At 39.6% G+C, this 17092-nt stretch overlaps 1 protein-coding gene across 2 annotated transcripts; it reads left to right on the plus strand.

Moving 5' to 3' along the window:
* Positions 1-78: 78 nt before the first annotated feature.
* NUDT21 (nudix hydrolase 21) lies at positions 79-10978 on the plus strand. 2 transcript variants are annotated; one of them, XM_036440381.2, is made up of 7 exons: positions 86-377; positions 3011-3211; positions 4080-4143; positions 5633-5722; positions 8194-8269; positions 9098-9212; positions 10701-10978. In XM_036440381.2, the coding sequence occupies exons 1-7, from the start codon at positions 262-264 to the stop codon at positions 10720-10722; spliced, it is 684 nt and encodes a 227-aa protein (XP_036296274.1). In that variant the 5' UTR covers positions 86-261; the 3' UTR covers positions 10723-10978. The 2 variants fall into 2 exon arrangements, with proteins under 2 accessions (XP_036296273.1, XP_036296274.1); XM_036440380.2 differs by lacking the exon at positions 9098-9212 and having other exon boundaries at positions 79-377.
* The last annotated feature ends 6114 nt before the right edge of the window (positions 10979-17092 follow it).

Raw genomic sequence — 17092 nt, forward strand, 5'->3', positions numbered from 1 at the left:
GACGTCCGACATCCCACTAGCCACCGGGCCAGCGGTGCTCGGCCTAGGCTGGCTCCCGCCTCTCTACTTCCGGCCGCCCGAGGCGCTGGAGGCACTTCCGGCGTACGGATGCCTTCTCTAGCGATCTCACGTTAATGGCGGGCGGCGGCTGCTGAGCGGGCCCGCAGATAACCGCTGCCCGCGCCGGGAAAGCCTCCCTGCCTCTCCTCCTCTCCCCCGCTTTCCGATCGCCGCCAGTCCTCGCCGCCGGTCCTCGCCAGCATGTCCGTGGTGCCGCCCAATCGCTCTCAAACCGGCTGGCCGCGGGGGGTCAACCAGTTCGGCAACAAGTACATCCAGCAGACCAAGCCCCTCACCTTGGAGCGCACCATCAACCTGTAAGTGCGGCCCGGCCTGCCCGAGCCCCATCGCCGGCTCACCCGTCCGGAGCTCTATGCCTCCCCCCGCAGGCCCCTTCCACCTTCCCTAGCGCCAAAGGGTTCGAGCCCTGTCTTACTTGCAAGGGTTTTTTTCTTTTCCCGAAAGAAGTGTGGTTCCCATGCGCCTGTATTCATAGGAAGAAGAACCATAGTTTGCTTTGAATTCATTCTTTTCCTCCACCTCCCCACAGATACCCGCAAAATATGATGTCTTCACAGTAGCTTTAACGCTTAGCGTTAGTTTTTTCCTTTTCTTTCTTCCTAACGGCCCAAATTTCAATTCTGTGCATTTCAGCGCATGCACACACATGTTATTCGCGTGCTCAGGGCTCTCTGGCCTGCCCTGTGCATGCACAGGGCTTCTCTGCCGCGGGGAGAGCCATCCAGCCACCCATCATCCGCTTGGGAGGGTGGGTGCTGAGACGGTTGGGCTTTAAGACCTTGGAGGAGTCTCCAGTGTAACCCTGGGGAACCCGTGGTAGCTGCGTTTTGTCATCTACATCTTTCTGTTTTAAGCACTTAAAGCCGTTGCATGTGGAGGCCACCCTCACTAGTAATCTCGCGGTGGCAGGTAATTGTCAAGAAGTTGTCCTGAGAGTTTGAGAGGCACTTGTGATGATGGCCTTCATGGAGGAAATGGCCATTTAGTTCTGGTCAGCGTGTAAAAGGTGCAAGGGTTTGCCCTGGGTGTGCAGCTCCTCAGATGGGGGAGCTTCAGAAGGTCTCCGGTTTGACTCCTGGTCAGGGTTCGAGGCCCGGGGTTGAGGGCTCCATCCCCCGTGGGGGGCGGGGAGAGGGGTTGTAAAGGAGGCAGCCTATTGATATTTTTCTTTCTCTCATTAGTGTTTTTTTCCCCCCCCCTCTCTCTATCCTCTTCTCTCTCTCTCAAATCAATAACAACATAGCTTTTAAAAAAAGGTGCAAGGATTTTCTGATATTGGTGTTTTTGATAGACACTTTAGATGTTTTCTCTGTTTCACATTCAAATAAATGAATTTCCCTCAAAAGCGAATTGAAATTGAAAGGATGGTTATTGTTTTATTTGGCAAAACAGATGCTGACTTGGAAATGTAGATAATGAAACTTTGGGGCTTATGAAACCTGGAATTGGTATAGTTGCATATATACAAGTGAATAGATAGATATTATGTTACCGAAATATATTTTAATTGCACATTACTGCTTTTAAAAATCCTCATAAGATTCCCATCATGTGGGAAAGACAAATGTTCCCCTTTTAAACAAAGAGAAAGCACAGCTCCGGAGTGGTGATTAGAACCGGGACTCACAGTTTTCCCTTGATTTGCCTTGGTTATTGGATCAGTTTGCACTAAGCCATTACGCAGAATTAATTTGGTGAAAATGTTTTAATCTTTGCTCCATTAAAGTTATGTGTTGATGGATTTACAGTACTTTTTCTCTCCTATATAAATGTGGTATTCAGAATTGTGTTGTAAATCAATTCATGTGTGTGAGCAAATTGAAAGTAAGTCCTTTTCTCCCCCCCAAAAACATTTATTTTAATTGATTTCAGACAGGAAGAGGGAGAGATAGAAACATCAATGATGAGAGAGAATCATTGACCAGCTGCCTCCTGCACACCTCCTCACTGGGAATTGAGCCCCCAATCCCAGGCATGTGCCCTGACCTCCGCTGAGCCACATGGCTGGGCTCAAACTAACTTTCTTACGTTTTGGCAACCCCTTTCAAGAATAGCAGAGTGGACTAGTTATGTAGTTACTGACTGAATGTCAAGGCGTTTTTATAGAATACATATCTTGGGGATGGACAATGTGGTAAAGCATTTTTACTCAAAGGCTTTTAACTAGAGGCTTCTTACTATAAGTCTCCTGATTGAGGGGTTACAAGGTGATATGTGTGATAAAAATATAAATATGGTAGTTTTAAGGAAAAATTTGGTCTTTGCTAGGCAAGATGAAAATGGTCTTCAAAATTTGTGCATATTCTGATAAAGAAGGAGAGAATATTCAGATTGGGTCGGAGATATGAATGAAGAGAAGGGAAGAATAAGGGTAATGAATGAAATAAATGCAGAAGGCTAGAAGGTTTTAGAGGGAAAGAAAAGTTCGTCTAAAGAGGAAAGGGTACTAAAGAAGTCTGCGGATATTTGACTGGGAGAAGTAGAAAAAAACGGAAGAGATGATGGAAGTGGTAGCTCCACTTTTAGACAAAAGAGATTAGCATGTAAGCTAATAGAATTTCTGATTACCTGTAAGAGGAGCCCAAATGGACATTAGCCAGCTTGGCAATGCTGTTATACTAGCCACAACCTAAAACCAGAGGATTATCAGATGTGCAGATAATATTTAAGGGCCTTACGGATAGTGGTGTATATGCTTAATCTAATAGAAGCTCAAGCTTTAGAGTTCCAGGATATGGATTCTAGTCTCTGCTGTTTCATTAACAAGTAGTGTAACTCTGGAGAAATCCTATGTCTCTGAGTACAATATATACACTATCTACCATATACATATGTTCTATATACGTACATATGTATATGTTGTATGGTTGTATCTATGATGGTGAATTATGGTCCCGGTTCTCATGTGTAGCTTGTCTTTGGATCACAGGTACCCTCTTACCAATTATACTTTTGGTACAAAAGAGCCCCTCTATGAGAAGGACAGCTCTGTTGCAGCCCGATTTCAACGCATGAGGGAGGAATTTGACAAAATTGGAATGAGGAGGACTGTGGAAGGGGTTCTGATTGTACATGAGCACCGACTGCCCCATGTGCTACTGCTCCAGCTGGGAACAACTTTCTTCAAACTGTAAGTGTTGTTGGAAATGAACAGCAAGACAGCTTTCAGGAAGGTTGCTGTCTTAAGCAGCGTTGGAATATAGTTTTTACTGTAGACATTTATCTCAACAAACAGGGCTGTTCTTGGAGTCTTCAGAAACAGAAAAATCACAAGTAATTTTTCTTCAGGGCAACGCTCACTTATTGCCTCACTAGAAATCCACGTGTCTCGATGTTGTTGATATTAATGACTGAGCTTGACAGGAGCCCTCTTAAACAAATTGGTCCAAGTCCTATTACTAGATGTCATTATTGCATCGCTACGAACAATGGATGTTATTTCTTAGGATAAATAGTGTTTCCTGTTCTTCAAATGACTTACATTTTTTATGGATAAATTTCTAGTTTTACCATTTAAGCTTATAGATTTCCTGATACACATTTAGTTCACAACTATTTGACCAGATTGTACCAAAAGAGAGGTCTCAAATATTTAGGTTGGAGTTATATTTAGGTTGGAGTTCTGGAAAAATGCCCCATTCTTCAGACCAAAAGAATGTGGTTCACTGCTCTCTGGATGTTTCCAGACTTCACTATCGCTAGATAGCTTCCCCGGGAAAAGAGATGGGGTGGACTGATGGTCAGCAATTATGTAATGTTTACATTATGCTACATATTTTGTTTAAAATTAGCGTTTGTGTACTGGTTAGTCTGGTGAATTAATGTGAATTCAGCTTTCTATTTCTAGCATATTCTTCCCCTTCGCTTTGATTGCCTATCATGTGACCCTGGAATATGTGTGCTGTTCAGTTACTTGATAGAAATAACTATTACTGTCTTCTTCCTATTATCCCAAAATTGTATTGAGTTGAAAGCTGAAATTCTTAACCTTTATGCAGACCTGGTGGTGAACTTAACCCAGGAGAAGACGAAGTGGAAGGACTAAAACGCTTAATGACGGAGGTATTTTTCTATTTAACCACTTGGACGGTTATTATTATTGCTCTTGTTAATACCACCAACTTACTAGATAATTAGGCTTTTTATGTCTTCTGAAAAGGATAAGTTTATTTTGACGATTACTTTTCAATAAATAAAACTTGCCCTGACTGGGTTGGCTCAGCGGATAGAGTAGGGGTGTCGAACTCAATCAGAGAAGGGGCCAAAATCTAAAATCCAGCCTAAATCGCGGGCCGAATGGTTTACTGAACAGTCATAAACTGTCATTGTGATGGAAACGCAGCGGAGTGCAGTGATGACAGCGCGGTGCGGGCCACATTGCAAGGCCTGGAGGGACGGATTTGGCCCGCGGGCCTTGTGTTTGACACATGTGGGATAGAGTGTTGGCCTATGGACTAAAGGGTCCCTGGTTCAATTCCAGTCAAAGTCATGTACCTTGGTTGCGGGCACATCCCCAGAGGGGGTTGTGCAGGAGGTAGCTGATTGATGTTTCTAGCTCTCTATCCCTCTCCCTTCTTCTCTGTAAAAAAAAATATATCAATAAAATATATTAAAAAAAAAACCCCACAAACTTAAATCCCAGTGTTAATATGTACAATGTTTATTTTCCAGAAGTTGAACTTAAACTTTTATTTTTTTCTTTGAAGTGTTTATGTAACAGTAATGGTTAACAAAGGTCAATATTTATTGGGTACTTACTGTGCTATACTACGTGCTTTACATACAATAACTTCTTTAGTTGTCACAGCAGCCCTAGGGAGTAGGTATTACTATTAACTCCATTTTACTGATAAGAAAATGGGCACCGAGAGTTCAAGTAACTTGTTGGTGTTATCCAGTAGGTCTTGATGCTGGAGCTCTGAATGCAGGTAGTTTTGTTCCAGGGTAGGCCCCTCTAGAATTTTGAATGCTTTTAAAAATAGAGGCAAATATCAGGGTAAAACACTTAAGAGTTGAGAGTTACAGCCAGTGGTAATGGGTGAAGTGGGGTAGGGAACTGCTCTTTGTTCTTATGAAACTTTTAGAACCATTTTTGACTAATTAAAATGTAGAGTACAGCTTTGCTTAAAACAATGTAAGTTTAATGTTATACAGAATCATAAAAAGAAACATTTTGAGTTTTGCACACTTTTATAACTTCGTCGGATAGGTGACATACAGAAGCTATAGTTGATTTTATAAAAACTATTCTATAACATTGGCTAATATAGGTAATTGATTATCTTTCTTTTTTTTAAAGTATAGTCAGGGTATAACAATATTTGTCAGGCCTCTCTGGTCATGTCAATGCTAGATTGTTAGTTTTGAACTAATAGTGTATGTCTTGGTCAGGGTGACACATACAGTAATAAATAAGAGATTATAGAAAGGAAGCCCATATGGAAAGCATGTATCTATTAGGAGGGCTGCCAAAAAAATCTCTTCATTGAAGAAGAGTGTGCGGGCCTGTACGTTTTATTGTTCACTGGCTGTATCATTTCTTTTCTCACAGATACTAGGTCGTCAAGATGGAGTCCTGCAAGACTGGGTCATTGATGACTGCATTGGTAACTGGTGGAGACCAAATTTTGAACCTCCTCAGGTCAGTGTTCAGTTGTATTTGCTGGGCACTTGGGGAAGTAGGAAATGGATTTAATTCCAGCCATTTAAAAAGATCATAGTAAAAAAATAAAATAGAAATATCATAGTAGACTTAAACTTGAAATTTTCTTTTTATCTTTCTTAATAGAAATTTTTTTTCTTTAAAAGAACATTTCAAATCTACACAAAAGTCCAGAAAATAGTAAGAGTGAATATATCCTTTACCTGTCATCCAACTTCAGTTAAGAGCTGAGATTGTTTGGAGGCAAATCCTCGATATAATTTCAATAGTAAATTTTCCAGTGCGTGTCTCTGAAAGATAAGGATTTTTTAAAATAATAAAAATAAATCCATAATGTCTTTAAACATGTAGTTACTGTTCACATATTCCTTATAGTTTAAAATTTTATTGTTAATTTATTTGAATTAGGATAATCTCTTAAGTCTTTTTTACATCTACAAGTTGGTTCCCTGTTTTTTCTTTTTTTAAAATTGATATTTTTAGAGAGAGTGTAGTGTTTCTATTGCTGATTGCATTTCCTGTTGTCATTGAACATGTAGCTCTTTATCTTCTCCTGTAATTGATAGTTAGGTCAATAGATTAAATTTGGATTCAATTTTTTGGGAGGGGAATGCAAGGCTCACCAGAGGAGGTAATATTATTTACTATTGCCTAATCTATTACCCTGAAACTTAGCGGTCTAAAACGGCAAACATTTATTATCTTAGTTTCTCAGGGTCAGGCATCTGGAGCTGCTTAGCTGGGTGTTTCTGGCTCATGGTCTCTTGTGAAGTTTTGGTCAAGTTGTCATCTGGGATTGCGTCATCTCAAGGCTGAACTGAGGCTTACGTATCTGACCCCAAGCTCACATGTGTGATTCTTAGCAGACCTCTCAGTTCCTCTGGGCTGCTGGACTGAAGGCCTCATCTTCTTGGGTGTTGACCTAAGACCTTCCTCAGTTGCCATGAGAGCATCCTAGGGCAACTCCCAGTAAGACAGCTGGCTTCCCCCAGTGTGTGATCCACAAGATGGAGACTTTGACAGAAAGAGTGCCCAACTAGGAAGCTACAGCCTGTTATAATCTGATGTTGATGGTGACAAACTATGATTTCTGCTGTATACTGTCAGTCACACAAACCCACATAGTACACTGCGGGAGACAACTACACAGAGGTGTGGGTACCAGGAAGGAGACTGAGACCATGGGAGTCATTTTGGAGGTTGGCTATCAAGGGTGGTATTGTGTACTTTTATCAGAAATGTTGTAATGTCAGATTGTCTCCTTTGTAATGTTATTAGCTCATTGATACAGTTTCCTGCATCTTCCATTTCATTGGTATTCTGATCCTTAAATAAAGAGGAACTTTTCCCATCAAGTACTTGGTTACCCTGAAGTAGAGTTTGTGTAGGAAAGAATAGAGACTTGAAGTTGGATCCTGAATTCTTTTGGCCAGGCTCTATGACTTTAATAGCTTCTTTGCATGACGAGACATCCCAGGTTAAGAATTTCACAAAATGTTGGCCAATCTAAAGATTGTTCTGTCTGTCCTCTTCCTTCTGACTTCCCAGTAGAGCCGAGGGATAGGAAGATGAGGTGCGATGGAAGCTGTGCTGTGCTCACTGCCTGAGAATTGTGTTGGCTTTAAGAAAGTAGAATTTCATCCGGAAATGAATGGAGTTCCTGGTCAAAGGATGCACAGAACAATTGCTGTAAACTTTTGTACATTCCTGGATCTAACTGGAAAATGCTCAGTCAAAACCCAAAAGCTCTCCAGGCTACTTTCTGAATAGTCTCATTCACGTCCCCTGCCATGGTCCCAGGACAATTCCCTTAATTTATTAAACCCTAGTGTCAGCTCTGTAAGATATAACATAAGGGTTGTGTTTTAGTAAACTTGGCGTATTGGTTAGGTGTTGGGGAAAATGAGCACCATCTTTGTATCTATGTCTTTTTGTAAAGCACAATTGACTTAAACACCAAGATGACTAGAGAAAAAGGCTTAAAGGAAAGGAGCACATCAGGATTCTAGTAATTTAAATTAATAATGATATTTGCAGGAAAAACAAACAACTTTTTAAAAATATTAGACTTAATTGTGTTGTAAATTTCTCAAGCTGTAAATCCTGTGTCTACCTGTTTGTCTTGAATGGTTGAGTAGTTCACTATTTGTTGTTTTATATTAATTAAAGCATTTCTTTATTAGTACATCCGTTAGGTATTAGATCCTGGTAAAGAGAAGACTAGAAAGGATTCTGGTTCTCTCAGCAGCACTGTTTGGGGATAAACATGTAAAGAAATAAATGAAGTTACAGGATATATGTTAAAATAAATTATGTTGGAGTTGTGAGGAACTTGGCCTCAGTGGGCTTATATTTGGACTTAATGTCTGAAATGGAAGAATTTGATAAATAGAGGCATGGAGGTATAAGGGATGATTTGGCAACAACAAATTATTCTCTTATTATTTTAGTATCCATATATTCCTGCGCATATTACAAAACCTAAGGAACATAAGAAGTTGTTTTTGGTTCAACTTCAAGAGAAAGGTAGGTTTTTTTTTTTGTTTTTGAATGCAGCCATCTAAAAACTTTTATAGAATAATTTCAAGGATACTTCTATTTGTCTTTTCTTCAATTTCCTTGAGTTTTTTAAAAACACAAAGCAAGTTGATACAGAACTACCTAGTTTTTCTCATAGATATGCCAGTGATATACTATTGGGAAGAAAGTAAATTTATTTGTTTATTTTTTTAAGTATATTTTTATTGATTCCAGAGAGGAAAGGAGAAAGAGAGAGAGAAAGATCAATGACGAGAGAAATCATTGGTTGGCTGCCTCCTGCACATCCCCCTCCCCCAACTGAGGATAAAGACTGCAACCCAGGCACATGCCCTTGACTGGAATCGAACCTGGGACCCTTCAGTCTGCAGGCTGACGCTCTATCCACTGAGCCACACCAGCTAGGGCGAGAAAGTAAGTTTAACTAGAGCCTAAAGTACCAGATGAATTTTTATTTAAAAAAAAAAAAATAGCGTCTTTAGGCTTATTGTGCATTTTAACAAATAATTATCCCATTTCTTATAATATTCTTAAAGGGGAATCCAAAATAAATTACAAATTATTTCTCCCCTTCCTCTCGGGGTCAGAACTTACATCAGGTGTTCTTGGTTGTTAATACCGTAGTAGTACGGATCTCTTTAGAGAATCAGCTTCAAAGCTCTCACTATGAATTTGCTTAAAAGACTGAACCAAAATGTATTGAGATTACCTTTTTCCACAAATGTTTCTCACATGTAAAATTGGTGATTACAAATGAAGTGGAAACTGATTATGTAAGAAATCAGAGAAAATGAGTACTGCTTTGTTTTCTTTTAGCCTTGTTTGCAGTCCCTAAGAATTACAAGCTGGTAGCCGCGCCTCTGTTTGAGTTGTATGACAACGCCCCCGGATACGGACCCATCATCTCTAGTCTCCCTCAGCTTTTGAGCAGGTATGGAATGTTGAGCATTTGTGGTTGATTTGACGAAGCCTCCAGATTTAAAATACTCCGAGCCGCTTGAGAAGGGACAGTTCATGGATTTTGGTCTTCAAGGAAGTTAAGACCGTAGATGTGCCCTGACATCATGTACAGCCACAGATTAAACATGACTGGCCAAAAATGGTCCTAACTTGTGGCATGTCATCATGGTATTTGCGTAACTGCTCTTCCCCAAATTTGATACTCTGTACAGTTAAGTTTGAAGTCTTTATTCAAAGAAGCTATGGAAAAATTGTAGTCAGCAATGTGCAATAAAGACGAAGGGAGTTATCTACATAAAAATCTGGGCATTGAATCTCTTGGTGTAATACATTCTTTTCCTTTTGAATTTGGTATTTTTTTTTAAGTCAGAGTGGTGAGAAATGCATTTTTTGAAATTTGACTCAGTGGTTGAACGTAGAGCCAGCCATAGCCAGGAATTGCAGAATAGCATGGCGGTTAAGAATACAGATTCTGTGGTCAGTGTCTGGATTTGGCAGAGTGGCCAGGACAAATGGTTATACATACCTATTTGCCGCTTTCTTCATCTGTAAATGGGGATGGTGGTCCCCACTTCACAGAATTGTGAGAAACAAGTGAGATATCACACATAAAGTGCTTATAATAATGCCAGGCACCTGGTAAGCGCTTAATAAATGTTAATTTAAATACAATTCCAGTAGTCATTTTGCCTTTTATTAAAGCTTCTTGAGTAAAATTGGCCTTTCTATTTTGTTACACTAATCCAACTTCATCTTTTACTCCTCTGCTTTGGTTGAAAAATGGGATATGATAAAAGGTCATATTGTTCATTTATTTAAACACCACCTACCGGGGCAGGAACAGGGCTGAGTGATCAGAATACAATGAAGTATAAAAACTTTTCCTTCCCTCGGGGAAACTATTAGTGGATAGTTAATCAAATTTAGACTCTTTTAAGTTTCAATAACTGTTATTTAATGTGTAAGATGTGACGGGTGAGAGAAAAGTGCGTCTTGGTGTAGAAAATCCAAAAATGTCAAGGAGGGTAGAAACGTCCAAATTATTTTATCATCTAAGGCAGTGGTTGCCAACCTTTCGGACTTCGCAGACCACCAGTGGTCGGAAGACCACTGTTTGGCCATCACTGATCTAAGGCAGTAATTGTTCATCTGGTGTGCTGCAGAATTCTTAAAACTTGCAATACATGGCTACTTAATCCAGGGCACTGACTTCTTTTCCCTTATTGTCAAATGAAAAAATGACAGCCAACACAGTAGCCATCTGGGTGAATGAATCAAAGTTATACCTATTTTTATTTTGATCAGATCAGCAAAAATACATTTTTTGGTGTGCTGCAAAATTTTAGTGGTTAGCTTACATGTGCCATGAGATGAAGAAGGTTGAAAATTGCTGCTCTAAGGTAAGAACTATGTAAAGAACATTGTTTTTAATAAAGCCGTTGTTCTTTTTAAAATTCAGGTTCAATTTTATATACAACTGAATTCCTGAGCAGCGGAGAAGTAAAAGAAGCCGTCTCTGTGAGCACAGCTCCGCACAGTCTAGAAAAACATGGTAGAAAAGAAAGGTGTTTTGTTTTCTCTCTTTCCCACGCCCTAAATTGCCACCTGCTTTCTTTTGTTTGAACAGTAATGTTGATATGAAGAATCTAGATAGTGGTGAAAACATATGTGATAATGTTTAATTTGCTTTTGTTTCTACTCATACGTTTTTGTACATTAAAAAAAAGTGGACTTCTTTCTATTTGTATTTTTTTTTAATTTCACATTAAACTTGTAAAACTGTTACAGGTGAGGATGGTATGGTGTTTTTCTCCCCACTTAGGCTGGTGAGTGTTCAGAGACCATGGCAGGTTTAGGTCAGGTTTAGGGGACCCTTGTCAGGGGACCACTCTTGAGGGTACACTCCAAGGCCATGCAGAGATCTTTGTGATGAGGATCTTCTGTTACTTTTGGGAACTGGATTGGCTTGAACTCCAAGGTGCAACTCCTGTACCAAACTCTACACTCTGATGCGCTGTATTACAGCCGAAATGCCAGTATGTTAACGACTGGTACATTTCACACGGTTCGGCCAGACCTTACTTTATAAACAATGGACCTTAAACATAAGGGGAACCATTAAATGGGGTAGGTTTGGGAAAATCAGGGGGATTGGCATAAAAAGAGAAGAATCTAGAGAGTTTTCTCACACAATCAGGGTATTAATTATTTGTGCTGTTCTGAATTTGTGTCTTGGTTATTCTTAGGGCCATGGTAAAATGGCCATCTGTGATGGAAGTTTATGAAAGTGAATGAGTTAGATTTTGAACTCTTGGATCGCAAAGTTAGTTATTTCAATTAACTTGAAGTTGTATCTATAGAGATGAAAATTTGATTTTAGCAGCTGACCCAGTGGAGAAGTTATATTCCAAATTAATGTTGGAGTAATCCGAAATCTAAGGACAGGATAGGGGATAGATTTTTGTCAGCCTAAGAGAAAAACAACAAATTTTAAAAACTTTAAAAATATCGCTAAATTAATGTCAAATTAAAGAAATAAAAAAACAAATCTTAAGGCAGTTTGCTGGCTGTGCTGTTTCTTAATGGTCAAAATATATTGTGTATGCCTATTACAAACTTGTTTACTGTAGGCTTAATGCAAAGGAAATTTTGCAAGATACAGGTATTAAAAGAGATTGGCAAGTTAAGTTTTTTTTTTTTTTAAATACATTTTATTGATTTTTTACAGAGAGGAAGGGAGAGAGATAGAGAGTTAGAAACGTCGATGGGAGAGAAACATCGACCAGCTGCCTCTTGCACACCCCCTACTGGGGATGTGCCCGCAACCAATGTACATGCCTTTGGCCAGAATCGAACCTGGGACCCTTCAGTCCGCAGACCGATGCTCTACCACTGAGCCAAACCGGCTTCGGCGGCAAGTTAAGTTTTTAATAGAGAGGAACTGTTGATTGGTTCTTATAACTTACGGCTATTCTGATGTGAAAGCTGTATCATGTTTTTCTCTATTTAGACTTGAGAAAGTCAGACCAAGAGTGCCTGGGCAATTTTATTTATGAACATTCGAATTCACTTAGTTGAGGTCCTGTCAAACCTTCACCTGGTTGCGTATCAAATAGTAACTAACCGGGTCACTTCACTGTTCAGGTAGGTGAGCTCCACACTCCGGGACCAAAATGAGCAGTGTCCTTCGAAAAAGCCCCAGTTCTGTGGATGGTCCTCTTCCCGCAAGGGCTAACGGTCCTGCCCTCTGGTTTACACTAGCATATTTCTAAATAATTACTTTATTGGTGAACTCACCGATTAGCTGAGTCCTAAAACATTGGGCAAGGCAGAGTTGGAAACTGCTGGATCCAGCCCACTTTCCATGATTGCTTCTGAACCCAAGGGAAAAGCCTCAAGCGACCACATTCCAGACCACGTTAGCTCTTGCCACTTGGGGTGGGTGGAAAGGGGTAGCCTTTTTGTGTGTGTGTGCGTAATTTTTAAAGTGCTGTCAGCAAAGGAGTGAATTGAAGAGGCATCTGATTTGAGGCCACTCATGTCCTTTGTAACTTAAGCTCTGACCTAGAAATTCTTCTTTAATCACTGCTTTCCAGTATCAGTACTTGAGTCAGTCATCCGTACACTGGGGTCGAGGTGAGAAAAATCTTTCACTTAAGCCAGCTGGATGACTAACCTTGGACTCAGAGATCTGGGTTTGAATGTAATATTCATAACACACAAACATAAATTTTTCAAACTGCATTTGAACTGGTTAGTTGTAGTTGTATCCCCGCACTCTTATGGTTTCTGGAAGGAAATAGGGATGTTTATTTTTTTAATTTTTTAATTTTTTAATGTTTTTAAATATATTTTATTGGTTTTGTACAGAGAGGAAGGGAGAGAGACAGAGAGTTAGAAACATCGATGAGAGAGAGTCATCGATCAGCTGCCTTCTGCACAACCCTACTGGGGATATGCCCGAAACCAAGGTACATGCCCTTGACCGGAAAATAGGGATGTTTAAATATGATGTATTCTTACAGCTTTGGAAGAGGGTTCAAGGACACTGTTTAACAGTAAGGTCTTGGATAAATAAACATACCACACTTCTTCAAGAACTAAGTCTTAAATTGTGCATTCCAAGTCTCTACATACTAAATACTGCATAGTTTTTAAATGAGCTCTTGATTAACTGACATATTTTTGACTGCCCTCTATGTTCAGGTTTGTTTATAAATGCATGTTCTTTTGTATTGTATAACTATAATATTTGTCATATTATTTTTCCTGAATAATCCAAGTAGTACAATATATATTTTATATAAAACTACTAAATGACACCGGGAACTATTCATTAGAAGATTGAGGGGGGAAAAACATTACTCAAATGTTTTAAATCATATTTATTTAGCATTGAAAACCCATTTGAACAAAAATGAATTTTTTTCTAAGTGGTCAAGATGTGTGATTTATTTTATTTTATTTTATTTTTGAATACTCACCTGAGGATATTTTCCCCCCATTGATTTTTAGAGAGAGAGAAAGAGAAAAATATTGATCGATGTGAGAGAAACACATCGATTGGTGACTCCTGCACGAGTCCTGATCAGGGCCCAGGTCGGTAAGGAGCCTGCAGCCTAGGCACCTGCTCTTGACCAGGACCCTTCAGTCCCAGACCGATGCTCTATCTACTGAGCCAAACAGGGCAGGGCAAGACTTGTGATTTTTTAAAATGTAGGTAATACTTAAAATGGCTTATGATAATCTAGGAATTGGCGCTTTTCAGAGCTGGTCTGGATTTTTTATCTTACCTTGTAACTAGCATTGTGTGGCTCAATTATTACTTTGGATATTTAAGAGTTCCTTTAAGGGAGCATTTTGTTTGGCTAAAGTAAATTAGCCTATTTTTTTCCTTCCATAATTAATTAGAAGTGAGAGATAGAGGCCCTCCAGATTCAGCAGGCCAGCAAGCAGTCAGTTAAAAATTCTCTTTCTTAAATGATGTGACTCCTGCTTCCAGGTTTTTAATGACTTTTTTTATTTTTTAAGTTATTTGTTCAGTCATTTGAGATAATGATGGTGTAGCTTTTCACATTGGAGCCCCTCAGACTTAATGTTTTCACTAGTTTACAGTGCTGGGGACAGTATGTGCCCATCACTAAGACTGTGTCAGAGAATGTGCTTTGCCAGAGAGGGTTAGTGGTTTTTGACTGTAATGCAAGTCATCTTCTGTAACATTAGGTTTCATCTCCTGTAATTATTCCACTCGTTTCTATCACTTATTTGGGTTAAAATGGACTCACTTTGATTCCCTTTGTTATTAAATATGTGACGAGAAACATACTACTATAATTTTCACTTCAGCCATAAAAGATACTTTAGTATTAACTCCTGTTATATTTATAAGGTTTTTTTTGGTGAAAAAAAAGACAAAAACAATAGACTAAGGCCCAAGTCAGTCTAGATTGAGCCAGTTTAGGTGTAGTTTGTATTTTAATGATGGACTGTATTGTTAGACTAGAGTCATAGAGGGGAAATGTTGAGGGAAAGATCACTACATTTATAAGCTTTTGGTTTTGTGTTCACATCCTAGAGTGCAGACATCATTTATAGTTGGGCTTGGAGAATTTTTCTCATATTAAGTTTTCTCGTATAAATATACAGAAAATGTGTAAAAGGAAACTGCAGTTTTGGTTATATTTTTATATTTGTAATTACAGTAAAAGTTCGATTAAAATGGTCAACTGTTGTTTTACATTTTTATTTTGTTGTCATTTCAATTAAAACAATTTAAAACAATGACTCTGTGACTGTGTGCACGGCTGCAGTTAGTGTGCCATTCAGATGGCAGGCTTCCTTTTCAGCGCCAGTGGCCGGGGCCATTAGGTAAGAGGCCCAGGCCTAAAGGCGAGGGCCTGAAGACCTACTGGTGCACCGATAATGCCCTCCCCTCCCTCTCCACTGGGTGTGAGAAATGCTCTTAGGAAGACCGGTGAAGGGCTCACACTGTACACAGAACCTGAAGACACATTTAGAAGTTGCCACACAATCACATTAACTGCTATGTCTTTTCATCACTGGGGACTCGGACTCAGTTTCTTCTTTGATAGAAGAGAGTTGACTCCTGCAGTTTTTAAAAAAATGTATTTTTTAAATTGATTTCAGAGAAGAAAAGGGGGGGGGGAGAGAAACATCAGTGAGAGAGAATCATCAGTTGGCTGCATCCTGCAAGGGGATTGAGCCTACAACCATACACATGCCCTTGAAAACTTTTAAACATCTTCTAAAATGCAAATAAAAAATAACTATAGTGGGCAAATGTCACCTATTCTGGTATTGGATCTTCAGAACGTTCAAGTTTTTTAAAAAAATATATTTTATTGATTTTGTACAGAGAGGAAGGGAGAGAGAGAAGAGAGTTAGAAACATCGATGAGAGTCATCGATCAGCTGCCTCTTGCACACCCCCTACTGGGGATGATATGCCCGCAACCAAGGTACATGCCCTTGACCAGAATCGAACCTGGGACCTTTCAGTCCTCAAGCCGACGCTCTATCCATTGAGCCAAACCAGTCTCAGCCAGAACGTTCAAGTTTCTAAAAGTTTACAGGAAGCTTAGACTATAGTTCTTACACGTAGTCAGAATCAGAAATAGTTGCTATTAAACACGACAAAGTCATTTCAGAAAGCAGATTGAAGTTTGTTTTTTAAACAGTAATTCCATGGGAGGATAGCAACTCTGAAACTGAAGATGGTGGAATATAATAAGGGCGATCTATTAACAGCAATCCCGATTGGCAGGACTGCTCTGTGGCGTGTTGTGACTTGGATTGAATATAGGTCATCTGATAGGATGGTTTAGAAATTATGGAAGTCAGATAAAGTAGAAAACTTCCCTGGACAATTACATCATTCCCCTCGCTCCCCCCAAAATAAAGTGTTATTTTACCAATAAAGATAAAAGTTTAGCATTTCAAATGAACTAAAGTCTACTATCACATAAGCCTCATATAAAAAAAGTGTGTGTGGCAACCATGTGCCCACCCTCCCTGCCAAGAGCGGAACTGTGATGCTCCGTTCGTTACAGGCCCTTCACTAGGATTTTTCCAAAAATTCCCAAGTGGACGGCAATCATCCTGAGAGATCCTCGTTTTGCTTTCTAATTGATTTTTAGAATTAGAGTATTAGGCATAAAAGAGGCCTTGAAGATAATTGAGTCCTTTTGAAAGTTTGTAAGATTCAATAACTACATACTGAGCACCTAACTGTGGGCCAGGTACTATTTATAGGCCTTGAGGATACAGTGAGGAATAAAACCCCAAAGTAACGCTTGCTTGGTAGCATGTTTTTGTTTGTTTTGGTAATGGCTTTATTGAGCTATAATTCACCTATTGAGATATACCTCACTAAACTGCAATCAAATGACTTTTAGTCTATTCGGAGTTGTGCAACCATCACCACGGTTTTAGAACATTTTCATTACTTCATAAAGGAATCATATTTAGCTCTCCTCTCCCCACAGTTCCATCATGCCCCCATCCCTAAGCAACCATGAATCTGCTTTCTGCATCTACAGGTACATTAGCCCTTTCTGGACATCCCACATTGTGTTGGTCTGGGCTGCTTTCCCCTTTCCCTTAACGTGGTTTCCAAGTTTGTCCGGGTTGTAGCATGTCATTAACTTCACTCCTTTTATGGCCAAATAAAACTCCATTGTACCCCTTATTGAGGGTTCATCCCTCCATGGACATAAGGGTCGTCCCACCCTTTGGCTATGACAATAATGCTGCCATCAACACGAGGGTACGAGTTTTATGTGGATGTGTGTTTCCATTTCTTTGGCTATAATACTCCTTACAGTGGAATTGC

Source organism: Pipistrellus kuhlii, unplaced genomic scaffold, assembly GCF_014108245.1.
Source record: "Pipistrellus kuhlii isolate mPipKuh1 unplaced genomic scaffold, mPipKuh1.p scaffold_m20_p_17, whole genome shotgun sequence".
In the NCBI taxonomy this organism is placed as follows: domain Eukaryota; kingdom Metazoa; phylum Chordata; class Mammalia; order Chiroptera; family Vespertilionidae; genus Pipistrellus; species Pipistrellus kuhlii.

Excerpts from the sequence above, each read along its gene's own strand:
- NUDT21 (XM_036440380.2), top strand. The coding sequence starts at position 262 with ATGTCCGTGGTGCCGCCCAATCGCTCTCAAACCGGCTGGCCGCGGGGG. Across the intron at positions 378-3,010 it reads TTGGAGCGCACCATCAACCT|GTACCCTCTTACCAATTATA; the intron begins GTAAGTGCGGCC and ends TTTGGATCACAG. Across the intron at positions 8,270-10,700 it reads GGTTCAACTTCAAGAGAAAG|GTTCAATTTTATATACAACT; the intron begins GTAGGTTTTTTT and ends TTTAAAATTCAG.